Source organism: Triturus cristatus, chromosome 1_2 (assembly GCF_964204655.1).
Source record: "Triturus cristatus chromosome 1_2, aTriCri1.1, whole genome shotgun sequence".
Taxonomy (NCBI): domain Eukaryota; kingdom Metazoa; phylum Chordata; class Amphibia; order Caudata; family Salamandridae; genus Triturus; species Triturus cristatus.
In genome coordinates this window covers 468259434-468275911 of record NC_140580.1, presented here as the reverse complement: position 1 = coordinate 468275911, position 16478 = coordinate 468259434, and the positions used below count along the sequence as shown (strand labels likewise).

The window sequence follows — 16478 nt, the reverse complement described above, 5'->3', positions numbered from 1 at the left end:
TCCTTTGGGAGCACCCACTTAGATGCTGATATTATTAACTAATCTATAGACCTTTTGTGCAGGATAAGCTCTTATGGTTGAATAATCAAATAATGGAGGGTATCACATTTACAGGTGTCCATGTTTCAAAGTCTGGATTTGCTACAACTCTTGGATATAATATTTTGTATGTTTTAAGGGTGCAAATTCCACCAGTTCCCTCCTAAGGGTCTCCTACACTCATAATTTGAGGGAAGCAGTTCAATCCCCCCATGGGGAAACCTCACATCACCAGGGTAAACCTTTCCTAGCCGTTATTTCCTCTCCCTACATCAACGAGCCTCCAAGGTCACAACCATGGCAAAAATTCCAATTTTGATCTAATCAGACTTCTGTACAAGACAACCTTCTTCAGCCCAAATCCACGAGGGTCAAATTTAGATAGAATTGTGCTTGTCAATGTATGTTAAATTTCATCACACGCATTGCAGATATCCTTGAAAACCTGACTGAATGCTACTAATGGTTAGTTCGACAAGCACAGCTGTAATCTTACATAAGTGTCACATCCACTACTTAAGAGATTTATGTGAACTGACATCAGTACTATTTGCCCTTCAACGGTTTGCAAACATGGTATTATGTTTAATTATTTACTTCATTTTTTCCACAGGGCATTGTGCTCTTGTTCTTTCCCAAGTGAAACCAGTATTTCCAGTACTGAACAATTTTTACATTGGCCCCTAAACAATGATCAAGGTGACAGCTTTCTACAAGTAGCATTGTTGGCATTTTCATTCGTATGTTCCTATTGAGAAGACTCTTTTTGCCCTTGTTAATATATGTACCATGTTAAATAATCTTGCATCATAATTATCTAAAAGCATACATAAAATTAAACGCACATACATCACTACATGGTGGGTGCACAAAGATAACATTTATAAAAGTTAATAACATTGAAAAATGATCATACCAAAATGTTCTCATTCCAGTACATATCTGGACCAAGTGGGTCGAGTTTTGAAGCAAGTAACCGAAGACATTTTCCAGTTAAGTATAGGCAGTGGGATCTTATGTCAATACAGGTTGTGGGAAGAGCCAGCACACTTTCACAGTGAGTCAATGCTGTGTGGCACAGTACCCGACTTGTGTTTATCCATTCCTGTAGGGTATCAAGACAGCCCGTTAGTTCCAAAAGCAGTATAACCCAGTAAACAATCACAGAACAGTGTTAAGGGCCAACCGGCACATACATCAAGCTAAATTGCGGTCACAAAGGGGCAGATTTGCAGAATCTGCCCCTTTGCGACCGCAATTTTTGCATTTGGGATGCATCAATCCCAAATGCAAAAATCACAGTTTGCGATAGCATTTAAGGAATCACAAATTGCGATACCTTAAATGCAATGCAAGATTGCATTTACAATAGCCATTTCGCTATTATGGACCGCTAAATACAGGTTATTGCAACCTGATGGTATTTAGTGGAAACTTCGAAAAATGCACTAAAGTGGATTTTTCAAAGTTTCAGGTTAGAGCTCCATGGGTGCACACCACAATTTCAGGGGTGCAACAGGGTGTACTTTTGACACCCTTGAAATTGCATGCGCAAATTGTGAGTACCTATTGGTACTCGCAAATTGCGAATGCAATTTCCTATTCATTCCTAAGGACCCGTAGGCTCATAGGAAATAAATGGGAACCCTTTCCTTAATTGCGACTCGCAATTTGCGAGTCGCAATTAAGGAATGTTTAGGAATCGCTATTTTTATAGCGATTCCTACATGCATATGCTTTTGCGAGTCCTTAATTGCGATTCCTTATTAATCGCAATTTGCGAGTCCTTAATTGCGATTCCTTATAAATCGCAATTAAGGACACTTAATCGTAATTAAGGATTATTTTCGAAAGTGAACACATTCTACTTATTTTGTCACAGAGACTCTGCTACCAGTGGCGGCTCCTCGGTTAAGGCGGAGGAGCGTTGCCCCACTGCCAGAAAGCAGCAAAAGAAAGGGAAAAAAAGATAATAACGGAATGTTATTATCATTTTAATTTGTTTTCCTGCTGTGGCAGTGTGTGACAGGAGGGGCGGAGCTGCAGGATAAGAGGGGTAGAAAACTCCTGTGTGCAATCACTGTTTGGTCTGCCCTCTCGGGCCGCCCAAAACAATCATGCGCACTTCCCCCTTCTCCATGCAGGCTGCATTATAGCCTGCATGGAGAACATGCCCACCCCTACAGCCCCTGGCTTAGAGCCATGTCACGGTGCTCAGACCAATCACAATGCTGTACCCCCCCCCCGCGCACACCCACCCGAGAGAAGTGCCGGCCACCCATAACGACTACATGTGACCCATTAATTACGATGTGCTCCATAACAGGAGTTACTAAAACCATTTGAATAATAAGTTTAGCAGAAACAACACTGATAAGTAGTAGTCCACCTGGACATTTCAACTGCTGGAAGACGGTGGAGCTTGCTGATGGAATACTGGTGAAAAACACGCAGAAATTGGTATAGTATGTACTATTGCTGCATGTTATTCCCCACAAACTCACAGTTTTTTTTATTCCCCTTTTCAAAATTATTGGGACTCCGGAACTGGATATTCAGGGGAGGGAAATCATGGGGATTTTTATGTGCCACTCACAATAAGGGACCTAGTGAAGTATTTTAAAGGAGCACATATAACTGCAATACTTGCTCCCGAAAACATGACGTTTTATTTTTAACCTATTTTCCAGGAAATATTGTCATTTGTTTGATAAGGAGGACTCAGTTGAAAAATGTGTCTGTGATGCTGAACCAGTTGATTAGAAACTCTTGAAAGAATAAGAGGGTTAGTACATTTTTGCTTGCAGGTCATGATGATTTTAAAGGACCTGCCAATCACCACCCCCATTTTGCATTTTCCCAGACTTTCATTGGTTGTTGGGGAAAACAACCAGCTACTTACTTTCAGTAACGCTCTAAAGAACAAGTTACTTACCTTCGGAAACGCTTTTTCTGGTGGATACAGTATCTGCCTGTGGATTCCTCACCTTGTGAATATCCCCTGCGCCAGCAATATTCTGAATTTTTTTAAGCTCTCCACGCCGACAAGGACGACGTCTGTCACAAGTCCGATAACGAACTGCGGACTTTGTTGCCCTTCGATTCTGACCCAGTTGTTTCACCCTTTGTGCAGGAAGGACAAGAGCCCTTTAAGGGAATCTCTCAGGCGGAATCCCCGGGGGTGTGGCCCACGACGTCATACCCAATGGGGCTATCGGAGGAGCAGCGGGCACAAACAAGAGGGCTGTCCTTCTTTCAGGAGACGGAAGCGGGTTTCCCCGGAGCAGGAGAGGTTGTGGAGTGGACAGAGAGGAACAGCGGAGGCAGAATAGCAGTGAGACGAAGCGGAGCCGAAGAAGAGACCGAAGCAAGTACTGCTGTGGCGTGTAGAGACGACAAGCCGGGAGGCCAACGGGACTACGTTTCGCCCAGCCACCCCCCTAGAGGAGGGTGGTTTACTAAGGTACAGGCGACGCTAGAGGGGCTTACGGGACACGGGAGGGGAAGAGGGAGGAGGGAGTTCACGTCGGGGCTCACTCGGTGCTGGTCACAGATGACTTCTCCCGTCACTCCCCTTCCCTGAGAGAGAAACGCCAGTTTTTCCCTGCGACTCACTCCGGTCTATTTCTTTTGTTGTTTTATCCCCATCCACCCACGCCATTTCCATCAACGTTGGGGAAGACCTGGTGAAGATGGAACCTTTTCCAACCAGGAGTTCGGACCCCTGAAAGACCACAGATTTAGACTTAATTTTTGTGCTCTTGACAAATTGAATTTTGGAATAAAACAAAACTTGCTGAACTTTATCCCTCTCTCTTACAAACTTTCATTGGTTTGGCCAGCCTCCCTCTGGGAAAGATTCCAGATTGCGACAACGTCACAATAGCATGGCTCTGCTCGCGGCTCCGCTGACGTCACTGGAGCCATAAGATAACCTCGCCGGCGTGATGACGTCAGTTCCGCCCTTTTTTCCGTGCCTTCGAAGCACACAGACGGACGGACAACAATATATATACAGTATACACAGTACATAATATTCAAACCAACACACACAGTGTGAAGTCAATGCAGGAAAGCAAAAGAAATGACACACTCCCTTTGACAGTAACAGATAGATTTTATCACAGGGTGGACAACGGGGAGGAGGTGGGTCAGTGAGGAATCCACAGGCAGATACTATATCTACCAGAAAAAGCGTTACCGAAGGTAAGTAACTTGTTCTTCTGATGGATACATCTGCCAGTGGATTCCTCACCTTGTGAATAGAGTTCCACAGCAGTCCCCACTCCCGGAGGAGGGTGTCCACCCTTCTATACTAAAAAGTCCTGAAGGACGGAACGTGCAAAGTGTTCATCCCTCCTCACCTCGGAATCTAAGCAGTAATGCTTCGCGAAAGTGTGGAGGGAGGCCCAAGTTGCCGCTCTACAAATGTCCTCCACAGGAACCCCTCTAGATAAGGCAGATGTAGAAGACTTTGCCCTGGTAGAGTGAGCCCTAATACCATCTGGAGGTTCCTTACCAGTCTAAGAGTAACAGATCTTGATGCACAAGACAATCCATCTGGAAAGGGTGCGCTTGTGCACCGCTCTGCCTTTCCTGCAGCCAATGAAGCCCACGCAGAGCTGGTCATCCACTCAAAAGTCTTTAGTTCTATCGAGGTAAAAACTCACAGCCCTTTCAGGGTCCAAGTGGTGAAGCCGCTCCTCCTCCTTGGAAGGGTGAGGGGGAGGATAGAAGGTAGGAAGGGTAATGGACTGCCCCAGATGGAAAGGAGTTACCACCTTAGGCAGAAAAGCAGCCCTGGACCTGAGTACCATTCTTTCAGCATGAATGGTCAAGAATGGGGGTTTCAAACTCAGAGCTTGAAGCTCACTTACCCTCCTTGCCGAGGTAATGGCAATGAGAAAAACTGTTTTAAAAAACAATAGCCTTAAGTCCCATTGAGGCACAATAAATGGAGTGGGCGGAAATTTGTTGGTAAGGCCCTTAATGAACCGTAACACATAGGTGATTTAAACAAGGACGGCTGATCCGGCAAGCAAAGAGATGCCGACAAAGCCGATAAATAACCCTTCACAGTAGCTACAGCAAAACCTTGCTGAGCTAGAGAGAGAGCGCAAACTGAAGGATGTTGGATAAACAAGCCCTCAAAGGGTCAATAGACTTCTGCCCACACCAATGGACAAATTTGGACCACCTATAGCAATAGATAGACTTGGTGGAGTGACGCCTGGCAGACAAAATCACATCCACCACGTCGGGCGGGAGAGAAAAAGAATTCAGGTTGCCCCGTTCAATCTCCAGGCATGAAGGTGTAAGTTCTGGAGGTGGGGGTGTAGAACCTGCCACTGCGACTGCGAGAGGAGGTCTGCCCTGAGAGGGAGCGGAGGGCATGAGGAGAGGTGGAGAAGATCTGTATACCACACCCTTCTTGGCCAATCCGGGGCGATCAAGATGACTTGGGCCCGGTCTTGGCGAATCTTCCTCAGAACCGGAGGAATCAAGGGTATGGGAGGAAACGCGTAAAGGAGATGTGAGTCCCATTTCAACTGAAACGCGTCCCCCAAAGCTCCCTGCATCGGATACTGGAGACTGCAGAATGACAGGCAGTGAGCGTTCTCGTGAGTGGCAAACAGGTCCACCCGAGGAGTTCCCCACATCCGAAAGTTGTGACGAGCCACCTCCGGATGGAGCCTCCACTCGTGGTCGGCAGAAAACTGCTGACTGAGACTGTCTGCATGCACATTCAGAACTCCAGCCAGATGATTTGCCATCAGACAAACCTGATGATCCTGAACCCAGGACCAGAGAAGCAGAGCCTCTCTGCAGAGACAATGCGACCGCACTCCTCCCTGCTTGTTAACATACCACATCGTGGTAATATTGTTCGTCAGGACTTGAACCGACTGACCGCGGAGGGAAGGGAGGAAGGCCTTGAGTGCCAAATGTATCGCCCGCAACTCCAAAAGGTTGATGTGAAGCAACCTTTCCTCTGATCTCCAGATCCTCCAGATGCGCACTCCACCCTAAAGTGGATGCATCCGTTATCACTGTGGCCACCGATGGAGGTAGATGGAAGGGCTTTCCTTGAGACAGATTGCCCTCCACGCTCCACCAAGACAGATCCGCTGCAGCTTCTCTGGAGATCCTCACAGACTCCCTGAGATCTCCGTTGTGCTGATACCACTGCTTGCGGAGGCACCACTGGAGCGCCCTCATGTGCCAGCGTGCATGTTTGACCAACGGAATGCAGGAAGCAAACAGACCGAGCAGACGAAGGACCTTCAGGACTGGAATGACCGCTCCGTTGTAAAACAAGGGAATCATTTCCTGTATGTTGTGAATCCTTTGTGGAGGTGCGAATGCTCGACACACAGTAGTGTCCAGTACCGCCCCTATGAACAGGTTGCGCTGAGAGGGCACCAGATGAGATTTGGGCATGTTTATCCAGAAACCCAATTTGTACAAAAGCTGAGTTGTAACCTGCAGATGATGAAACACCTTCTCTGGCGACTCCGCTTTGATCAGCCAGTCGTCCAGATAGGGGAAAACAGGAATCCCCTACCTTCTGAGATGGGCTGCCACCACTGCCATCACCTTAGTGAAGACTTGAGGTGCAGCAGTAAGACCAAACGGGAGAACTGCAAACTGATAATTTTGCGACTCTACCGTAAAACGGAGATACTTCCTGTGCGACTCCAGGATCGGAATATGAAAATACACATTCTGCAAGTCGATCAACACCATCCAGTCCTCCTGTTGCAGCGCTTGAAGAACCTGCGCAAGGGTGAGCATCTTGAACTTCTCCTGCTTCAGAAAAAGGTTCAAAATCCTGAGATCCAGGATTGGACGTAGCCTGCCATCCTTCTTGGGTATCAGGAAATTCCGGAAGTAGCATCCCTGACCCCTTTCCCACTCTGGAACTACCTCTATCGCACCTTTTTTCAGTAATGTTAGGACTTCCTCCTGCAGGAGAAGAAGGTGGTTCTCCGAGCAAGCACCTTGGCAAGGAGGGTAATTTGGAGGGAATTCCCGAAAGGGAAGAGCATACCCATTTTCCACAAGATTTAGAACCCAAAGGTCTGTAAGTGACCGATTCCCAATCTTGCAGAAAATGGGTAAGCCGACCCCCCACAGGACCAACATGATCCAGAATGGTGGATCTAGGGCTGCTTTGCTGCGGCAAGAGGGAGGGAGGTAGAGGAGGAGGAGGGCTGACGACCTCGTGGACAACCTCTGTTCTTGCCCCTGTAGGTCTTATACAGGGTATTTTGCTGCTGCTTCTGCTGCTGAGGCTGCCTGTAGGTCCGAAAGGACGACCTCCCAAAACCTCTGTACCTTCTGTAAGAGGAACCTATAGGCTGCGCCTGCAGGCCCAGAGACTTAGCAGTGGCTTTGCTGTCTTGAACCTTTCCAAGGCTGCATCTTCTTTCTTTCCAAACAGTCCAGAACCATCAAAGGGTAGAAGTGTTGCCTGCACATCTGGAGAAAACTCCAACGACTTAAGCCAAGCACTTCTTGTGGCAAACGAGGAGCCCATGATCCTGGCAACAGAGTCCGCAGTGTCCAAACCACTCTGAATAAATTGATGTGCAGCTGCTTGAGTGTCCGACAAGACCTCATTAAAATTCTGCCTGTCCTCCTCAGACAATTTAGGAGCCAGCTGTTTTGCAGAGTCCATTAGGGCGTGGATGTAACAGCCCAAAAGACAGGTGGCATTTATGAACTTCAAGGCCATACTTGCCGAGGACAACACCTTCTTGGCTGACTGGTCAAGCTTTTTGACTCTCTATCACCAGGAACTTGAGGAAATGCTCCAGAAGACTTTTTCGAACAGGCAGCTTGAACCACCAGGCTTGCAGGAGAAGGATGGGATGTTAGGAAGTCCGGATCTCCTGGAGCCGCAATGTACCTCCTAGCAACAGATTTTGACACTGCTGGAGCCGAAAACGGCTTACGCCAAACCTCCATAACTGGCTCAGTGATGGCATCATTGAAAGGAAGCAAAGGTTCTACTACAGTGGAGGGAGAATGAAGAACCTCCGTCAAGATATTGGACTTAAATTCAGCCGTTGGGAGCTGCAAGTCTAAGAGCTTCGCTGCCTTCCTTATAACTGTGTGGTAAGGAACCACATCCTTAGAGGGAGCATCTGAAGGAGGAGAAAGCTCCCATTCTGGGGACCAATCAAGGCCACTTGCCTCCCTTAAGTCTTCAAATAAGTCATCTGACTCCTGCCTGGATCTTATCCTCGGAACCAGCGTCGGCCGCGCCACACACAACTTCGATGGAGCCGGAGCCGGTGTCGAACACGGATCCGGAGGCACAGCCTGAGTCGAACAAGGTCGAGCTGACGGAGCCGGAGATGCAGGGATCGGCGTCGACGTCCTCGGCGCCGAGAAATGCCAGGACGGCGCCGCTGGAAGGAATGTCATAAAGGGAGTCTGAGCATAGGCCTGAGGAACCCCCAAATTAAAGGATATTGGACCCATGGGACCTGAAGGTGCTCCAGAGGGGTACATTGCTTTTGTAAAGACACATACATGGCATTCAAGTAATGCGATGGGTCTTGACCCGGGCCAGGGAAAGGTGGGTAAGGGCCCGATAAAGGCTCAGGCTGAGGCATTACCAGACTCGGGCCAATCGGCACCAACGGTGGAGCCAATGGGTTTGACGACTCATCAGGTACCGGAGCCTCCTCCACCGGAGCCGGAGAATGCGTCGGCGTCAGAGATGGAGCCGGAGCTGGAGAACACTCCTGAGAAGCTGCAGGCGAAGCCGGACGAACAGGTGAAGCCGGATTCGAAACCGAAGGAGAAGGAGAAACATAGTCCTTACGATGCTGAGGAACGGGAGAATTCAATTTCGGAGCCGTCTCCTTATCTGAACGGCGTCGAGAGCCGTGCCTCTTCTTCTTCTTCTGCTTCTTTGATTTTGAAGCATGACCCGACGTCGACTTCGAACCCGACCTGGACCTGGACCTGGACCTCGATCGCCTTTGACCTCTCTTCTCCTTCCTCATCTTCGCCATGAACAGCTTGGCCTCTCTCTCCTTTAAAGCCTTCGGGTTCATCTTACGGCAGCAAGAGCACCCCTTGACGTCGTGATCCGACGACAGGCACCAGACACAATCTTCGTGAGGATCCATGATGGACATATGTCCTCCGCACTCTCTACAGGGCTTGAACCCTGACGTCCTCGATGACATCTTCAGGAAAGAAGCAAGAGAAGACCAGAAAAACAATCCAGAAATACAAAGTAACTAGACAAGCTACGGAGAGTCCCAGAAAACCGTTAGCGTCAACGGCGCGGAAAAAAGGGAACTGACGTCATCACGCCGATGAGGCTCTCTTATGGCTCTTATGGCTCCAGTGACGTCAGCGGAGCCGCGTGTGGAGCCATGCTATTGTGACGTTGTCCTCGTCGGCGTGGAGAGCTACAAAAAAATTCTGGATGCTGCTGGTGCAGGGGATATTCACAAGGTGAGGAATCCACTTGCAGATGTATCCATCAGAATGATGCATACTCTATCACATCAAAGATTCCCAAAATAACAGACTGGGTCCAAAAGTTTTCATAGCAGTACTCCCATGCACCACAAGGTAGAGCCATGAGTCTATGTAGTGACTTTGCTCTGTCCACTATATGACGGAGCGAAGCAGCATATCAACGCCATGCTTGTGTGCCAATGTCAATCTATTGCTTGACTCTTTCCGCAAACTCAGACTCTGAGCACAAAACAATTGTGGGTACCAGTATAACAAATGTGGGTACCAGTATGCAGATCTTTCATTTGGGAGATTTTTTATATGGTAAAAAGAGACCACTCCGCAGAACTGGTTTGTGCAAGGGCAGTGAGGAATTTGTGGTTAGATAGAGTACCCACCAGAAAGAGAGTTACTGAAGGTAAGTAAGTAGATCTACTGATGGATATTTATAATCGCAGATTCCTAATCTTTAGAATAGATACAAAAGCAGTACGTCGCAAGGCAGATGGTCTTTGGAGTAAACTCACATCAAAACATCCAGCCAAAACGAACAGGTGAAATGGCTTTCTCGTCGGCCCTCCCCGTCATGGCAATAGTGCTTCATGAACGTGTGCACTGAAACCCACCTCACAGCCTGACAGATGTCAAGTACAGACACCAAGTGTGCCAATACAATGATGACAGCCTTGGCCCTGATGGAATAGGCCCTCAGTCCTCCAAGAGGCTGCTTCTTGACCAGTGCGTAGCAGATCTTAATGCAAAGGACTATCCACCTTGACAGAGTCCTTTTCTGCACCGCCTTGCATTTCTTTTCCCCAGAGAGCCCGACAAAAAGCTAATCGTCCACATGATGTACTTTGTTGCGATTGATGTAAAAACGTAAAGTTCTATTGGGGTCCAGCCAATAGAGTCTTACCCCCTCTTTTGAACACGTGAGGTGGGGCAAAGAATGTTCAGAATATGATCGATTGCTTAAAGTGAAAAAATGTCTCAACATTCAGCAAGAAGGTAGCCTTGGTCCTCAACACCAGGTTCTTCAAAAAAAATGTGGGGTAGGGCAGTTGAACAGAGAGCCTGGAACTCACTCATGCAACAGCCCTGAATGATCGTGCTTAAGAAGGTGGGGCCTCTTTTATGTGTTTTTGCCATAGGGCAGCGCAGCAGGCCTTCCTGCTACGCTGCCCTACAGCAAAAGAAAAGGTCTGGAACGCGCTGTATCTATGAGATATGGAGTATTCCTGTCTTTTTCCCTTCCTCCGGCACCCAATAGGCTGGCGTGCGCCAATGCAGGCACCTTCGCACGATGGTGAAAGGGTGCCTGCATTGAGGGTATGATTGTTTTCGTGCACAAAAACAACTACAAGAGGCTTTTTCCTGCAGCACACATAGAAAAAGGAAAAACAAGGAGAAATAAATATATTTCTCCTCGTTGTGCCTCCCTCACGCTTCTCCTGGGGAGGTGTATGTTTTTGGCGCTGCCTCAGATTTACGATTTCTTGTAAATATGGGCCGTGTCAAAATGCCATGGATGTTGCTGGGAATGCCCAAAGCAACACCCATTGCACGCCACTTTAACGCAGAAAACTGGTTGAAGGCGACACTATTTATGAGGCAGCATTAAGCCACAAAAAGTGGCTTAGTGCTGCCTTGTAAATATGGAGCAGGCTTCTGCACCACCGAACGTCACAAAAAGTGATGTTCTGACGGCGCAAGGGTCCTCATAAATGAGGCCCGTAGTCTTTAGTGTTAGGAGATGCAATAAGCCGGAGTGCATTAGCTCAAAGGGAGTACAGATGAGAAATGTCAGGACCAAAATAACGTCCCATTGTGTATCACTAATGGTTTGGGAGGGAATATTTGCGTTAAACATTTAGGGCCATATGTATCAAAATCATCTTTTGCGATTCTCAAATAGCGAGTTTTTGAAAATCGCTATTTGAGAATTGCAAAATGCTATGTATGTAGGATTTGCAATAAATATTGCGAATCCTAAATATTCCTTAATTACGAATCTCAAATTGCGATTCGCAATTAAGGAATACCTCCCCATTCATTCCTATGGGCCTAGAGGCCCATAGGAATGAATGGGAAGACATTCTCAATTTGCGATTAGCAATTAGAAAATCGCAAATTGAGAATGCAATTTCAAAGGGTGCAAGGGTGTCAAAAGGACACCCTGTTGCACCCCTGAAATAAGCATGGGTGCACATGTGGCGCACATACATGCCCTAAGGGCACGTATGTGCTTCACATTGCACTTTGAAAAATGCAAAAAAGTGAATTTTTCAAACAAATCGCAAATTACCACCAACTTGAAGTTGGTGGTAATTTGCGATTCCTTAAGGCCAAATTGCACTTTTTTGGTGATTCTTACATTGCATTTAAGGCATTGCAAAATTTGAGATGCCTTAAATGCAATTGCAAAATAAGGAATCGCAAATTTTGTGATCCCTTATTTGGCACGCAGATTTGCCTTCATACATACCATTTAGCAAAATTGCGATCGCAAACGCCGAAATTCTGTGAATTTCGGAGTTTGCGATCGCAATTTTGCTTGATACATATGGCCCGTAATTATTTAAATCACAGTATGTGATTTGAACAAGGATGGTTGGTCCAGTAAACGCATAAAAGTTAAAATGGCAGATAAAAAAACCTTTAATAATTCCCACTTCAAAATAGTAGACAGTTTGGCTTGGAGATGGTCTGTCTTGTGGACTATCTGGTGGACTCCACACCAGGCCACAAAATTGTCCCAGTGCCCACATTAACTTTGTGGCTGGGCAACTGTTAGCCAGGAAGACTCTCACAACTTCGGGTGGGAAATCAAAGCCTGACAACTGCTGCCACTCACTATCCATGCATGTAGGTGGGGATTGTGCAGTTTCAGGTGGAAAACCCTGCCCTGCTGTATTGACAGAAGATCTTCATAAAGGATGTACCCTGGCCAAAGGGGAGATGCCCATGCTCAGACATTTTGGTTACCACACTCTCCCGGCACAATCTAGGGCCACTAGGATGATGTATGTCTGGTCATTCCTGTTTTTCTTCAGAACTCTGGTCAGGAAAGGCAGGGGCGGGAAGGCATACAGGAGTCCCATGTTCCACTCAGTTGAAATGCATCTGGACACTGCATGTTCTCGATGGTGAAGAAAAAGTCTAGCCTGAGCTCTCCCCATTGTCAGAAGATACCCTGTGCACGTTGGGGTATAGTTGTCATTCATGATAAGACAGGTACCTCACTTCTGAGCTCAACGGCCCAGGCATTCAATGGTGCCACCAGGTGGTTCACAATCTGAGAGATGCCCTGACATTTCAAACACCTCCAAAGGTGCAGAGCTTCCTGGGAGAGGACCGCACTATGCTTTGCTGGTTACAGTACTACAAAAAAAGTGGTGTTGTCCATGAGAATCGGTGCCAGTGTCCTCTTGATAGACTGTAGGAAGGCCTTCAACGCCAGGTGAATGGCCTGCAAGTCCAAAAGATTGATATGGAGGTGGTTTTACACTGGACACCTCTGATCTCCACGACTCCCAGATTACCTCTCCTACCCAGTAGTGACACATGCATCCTTGTGTTTGCTTTGTTCCCCCTAAGTTGGCAGGGTATAACCAGACGTGGGTCCCTTGCTCACTTTGCCACTGGATTCAAGCTAGCCTGACTGATGAGGGGTGTTAGCCCAAAACCGGTTCCAGGATGCTTGTTTCCGGTCAAGGGAAGACCAGGGAACAGTCACAACATGGTTTGAAACCTGTAGTTTTAGGTGGGGATATCATTCCCTAGTAACCTGGAATTCAATTTGAAAAGCTTGTCAAAAGGAAACGTGTTTGGATTTTACCATCTGGCCACTAGGCGGTACTCATAAAGGCCCTCTGCAGTTCTGCCTTTATCTCTGAATATGGTGTAATGCACTTTCACACCTTACATTGAGAAATATACTCCATATTCAAATCCAAGCTTCAACACTACCGTCTTGATGCATAATTCCACAGAGGTTGGGAATACTGCATCGATAGTCCAGCTCCTGAAACTGATATCAGAGGAATCTGGAATTTTGGTATGCAGGAATACAACTGCATTCTAGGCTTTGCAACACTCACCCGATGAGCATGGAGTGAGGGAGGCAGGGACTGGGGGAAGGTGCAGCCATGCAACCCACAGTTCACAAGTATTTGCAGACATCCAAGCAGCACAATAATGGGCAAGACCGCATGCCTTTTCAGTCTATGCACCCAAGATCTGGAAAATCTGTTAGACCGGTCAGCCCTCCACCTCCATTTTAGACAATCTCAATGTTGCTGGCCTTAGGACTCTCCACACTTTACCACTCTTAACCAGTGCTAAAGTGCTTATGCTTTCCCTCCTAAACATGGTAACAACAACTCCAAAATCCTGGATGAACATAATATGTATCAGCACCACCAAAGGTGAAAGGAAATGGACCATCACAAACCTTACTCACGCAAGGTACTGAGGTAAGCAATCTCTGAAAACCCCAAAGGCAGCAGTACTTATCCAGTCTTGAAGACTAAAAAGAAGCACAGGTTCCAATGGAAACATATGACAGACCAACACACCTCTCAGCCTCACAGATTCAGACACAAGCAGTCTATGAATGCCCACAGACAGAAAGCCCAGGTGACAATGCTTACCCTGTCAAAACCATGGTCAGAAAGAGCTGGGCAGGCCCTTGCCCAGCAAAGACTGAGGTCAATGGAATACAGAAACAAAGAATATGTGGTTCTGCTGTTGCGCCTTCTATTAAAAAGCCCAAAACCTGTGATGGGAGGAGCTAGTTGAAAGCAGTAGGACAAAATTAAATGGAAAGCGAGATCATTTTCGAATTATGTGGTCTTGTGGTGGCAAAGGAGGTGGATACATCTCATTCATCTAAGGACTAGTCTGAAGAAGGGCCATCTGCGTATGATGACCAATGGTACATAACAGAATCAATATTACCTTATAATCTCATGTAACATTTTTAAAAAGGTCTGTGTGACATACACAACTACCTTCTTTGAAAGCGTAAAATACTCGACCAACAAAAGTACAATTTGGAGAGGTAATTTGAAGGTCTGGTTTCACTTAGAGACACACATATCTTAACATAAGAGTGCAAATTCAAGCTATCCAGAAACAAAATGTAAATGTTCTCTTGTAAATGACTTCACTGATGCTTAAAGGTACACCAGTACAGTACAGTAGTGTGAGTACACATTCTCACGTGGGCTGGTTTTTAGTGGTTCAAGGATGCATATTTGTGAATAGTCAAAACCCGTATATATGCAGTTTCCAAGGACAAGAGTAAATCCATTTTCAGAGTGAAAAGGGAAAAAGTATTCCCAGAATTGGCACAGTTGTAGGGAAATAGGTATATCCAACTTGAACATCATATTCCCTGTGGAGTACCAAAAAACAAGCTATCCTCTGCAAAAGCAATGATGCGTTACATGTACACATGTGCAACAGGGAGGAAAAGTGAAAACATTTTTCAAGATTACTTCTTGACGAACATTAGAATTCCAAACAGGCGTGGATTTGCTGTAAATGTAGGAGTAACAATATGAGAGCGAATTTTCTACTTTAGTTGAGAACTGGGCCCTATTTTATTGTGCCAGGTAGATACCCTAGTGAGTCAACACTTGCTGCCCACATCTACAATGATTCGAAGTTAGGAGTTTGATTCAGAGCAAGCAACCTTAAACCAACTTAACCTTTAGAGATCGGTAAATGTTTTACAATTAAAATGACTAATGGTAAAGTGCAATATGCAAAACTACATAACGTGTGAAACACTACATGAAAGTATAAAAGAATACATATAAATGCAATCAAACTTATTAGGCCTTCCTCTAGGAAACTCGCTCTGGCATTTTACAAATTACAGTATGATGCAGATGTGGTCCACACGTACAGTGCTATGACACGTACACAAGCCTATTCACGAAACCACATAAACATAGAAATAGTTAAATACCAACATATAAAACATTAAACAAGTGCAAAAAAATCATTTAAATATATACTATATCAGAAGTTAGTGCCTCGGTTAACTCTTCAGACTACTTTGCATGAAATATGGACTTTACAAAGTATCACAAATTGCACCAAAGGATTACCAGCTCTGTAGGCGTGTAGTCAGGTGTTGCTCTTACAAATTCTTCAATCATTTTGTGCATTGACCCTTTTTGTTTTTCTAGTAAAATCTTCTTCTGATTTTCAATGCAAACAAGATCAAACATTTCCAAGGACAGTTCTGACAGGCTAAGTTTCATACTAGCAAGTCTTCTCATGACTGGCAAGCTGATCCCTCGAGTCTGAAAAATAGAAACTGGCATTAAAGTTCAGCTTTTCTGATGCTGAAAATAATTAATTACAAAAGTACAATACATGCTAAACTAAACTAAGTGGCTCATGTAGAGTTTGGCATTGAGGATACTCTGAGCCAAACTGAAGGTCCTCCACCTGATTTACAGACAGCCAGACCAAAAGACAAAGACTACTTCATCTTCAACATACTCCGACATCCACGAACAGCCCAACGAAGTAAAGGCTGTCAGAGGTTTGGTGATTCAACCACTCCTCCCGAATTAGAGTGGACAGTCAAATGAGCAGTTTTCACTGCCCCTTACCACCGGAAGGGGCAGTGGTAACTTTAACATTACCCCTGCGCCACTGGAGACAACTCCAAAGGTGTAGGAGTCATACGTTTTTGTAATTTCAAAAACATTGGATATTGTTTTTGAAAAAAGAAAAACATTTTAAATGTGTGACAGGTGTTCCTGTCATTTTGTCTGTGCCATCCATCAAACCTTTAATACATTGACAGGAACGGCTGTGATGGCAGTTTCTGCCAGTGTTAAGAGATGTCAGCTGGGCCATAAGTATGTAGTAAAGGAACAAATTCCCTGCCTTCTGCAAAGTTTTTATGAAGTTGGGTATGGCCAAATATG

The 16478-nt window shown here is 46.0% G+C and overlaps 1 protein-coding gene across 1 annotated transcript in view; it reads right to left on the bottom strand.

Moving 5' to 3' along the window:
• Positions 1–16478, bottom strand: part of CFAP46 (cilia and flagella associated protein 46) — a 1240276-nt gene that overhangs the window by 402247 nt on the left and 821551 nt on the right. The window contains exons 42-43 of the mRNA XM_085606190.1: positions 15645–15842; positions 956–1144 (exon numbers count right to left, since the gene is read on the bottom strand). Of these exons, the coding sequence (XP_085462316.1) occupies positions 956–1144; positions 15645–15842 (387 nt within the window). The remainder of the gene's footprint in view (positions 1–955; positions 1145–15644; positions 15843–16478) is intronic.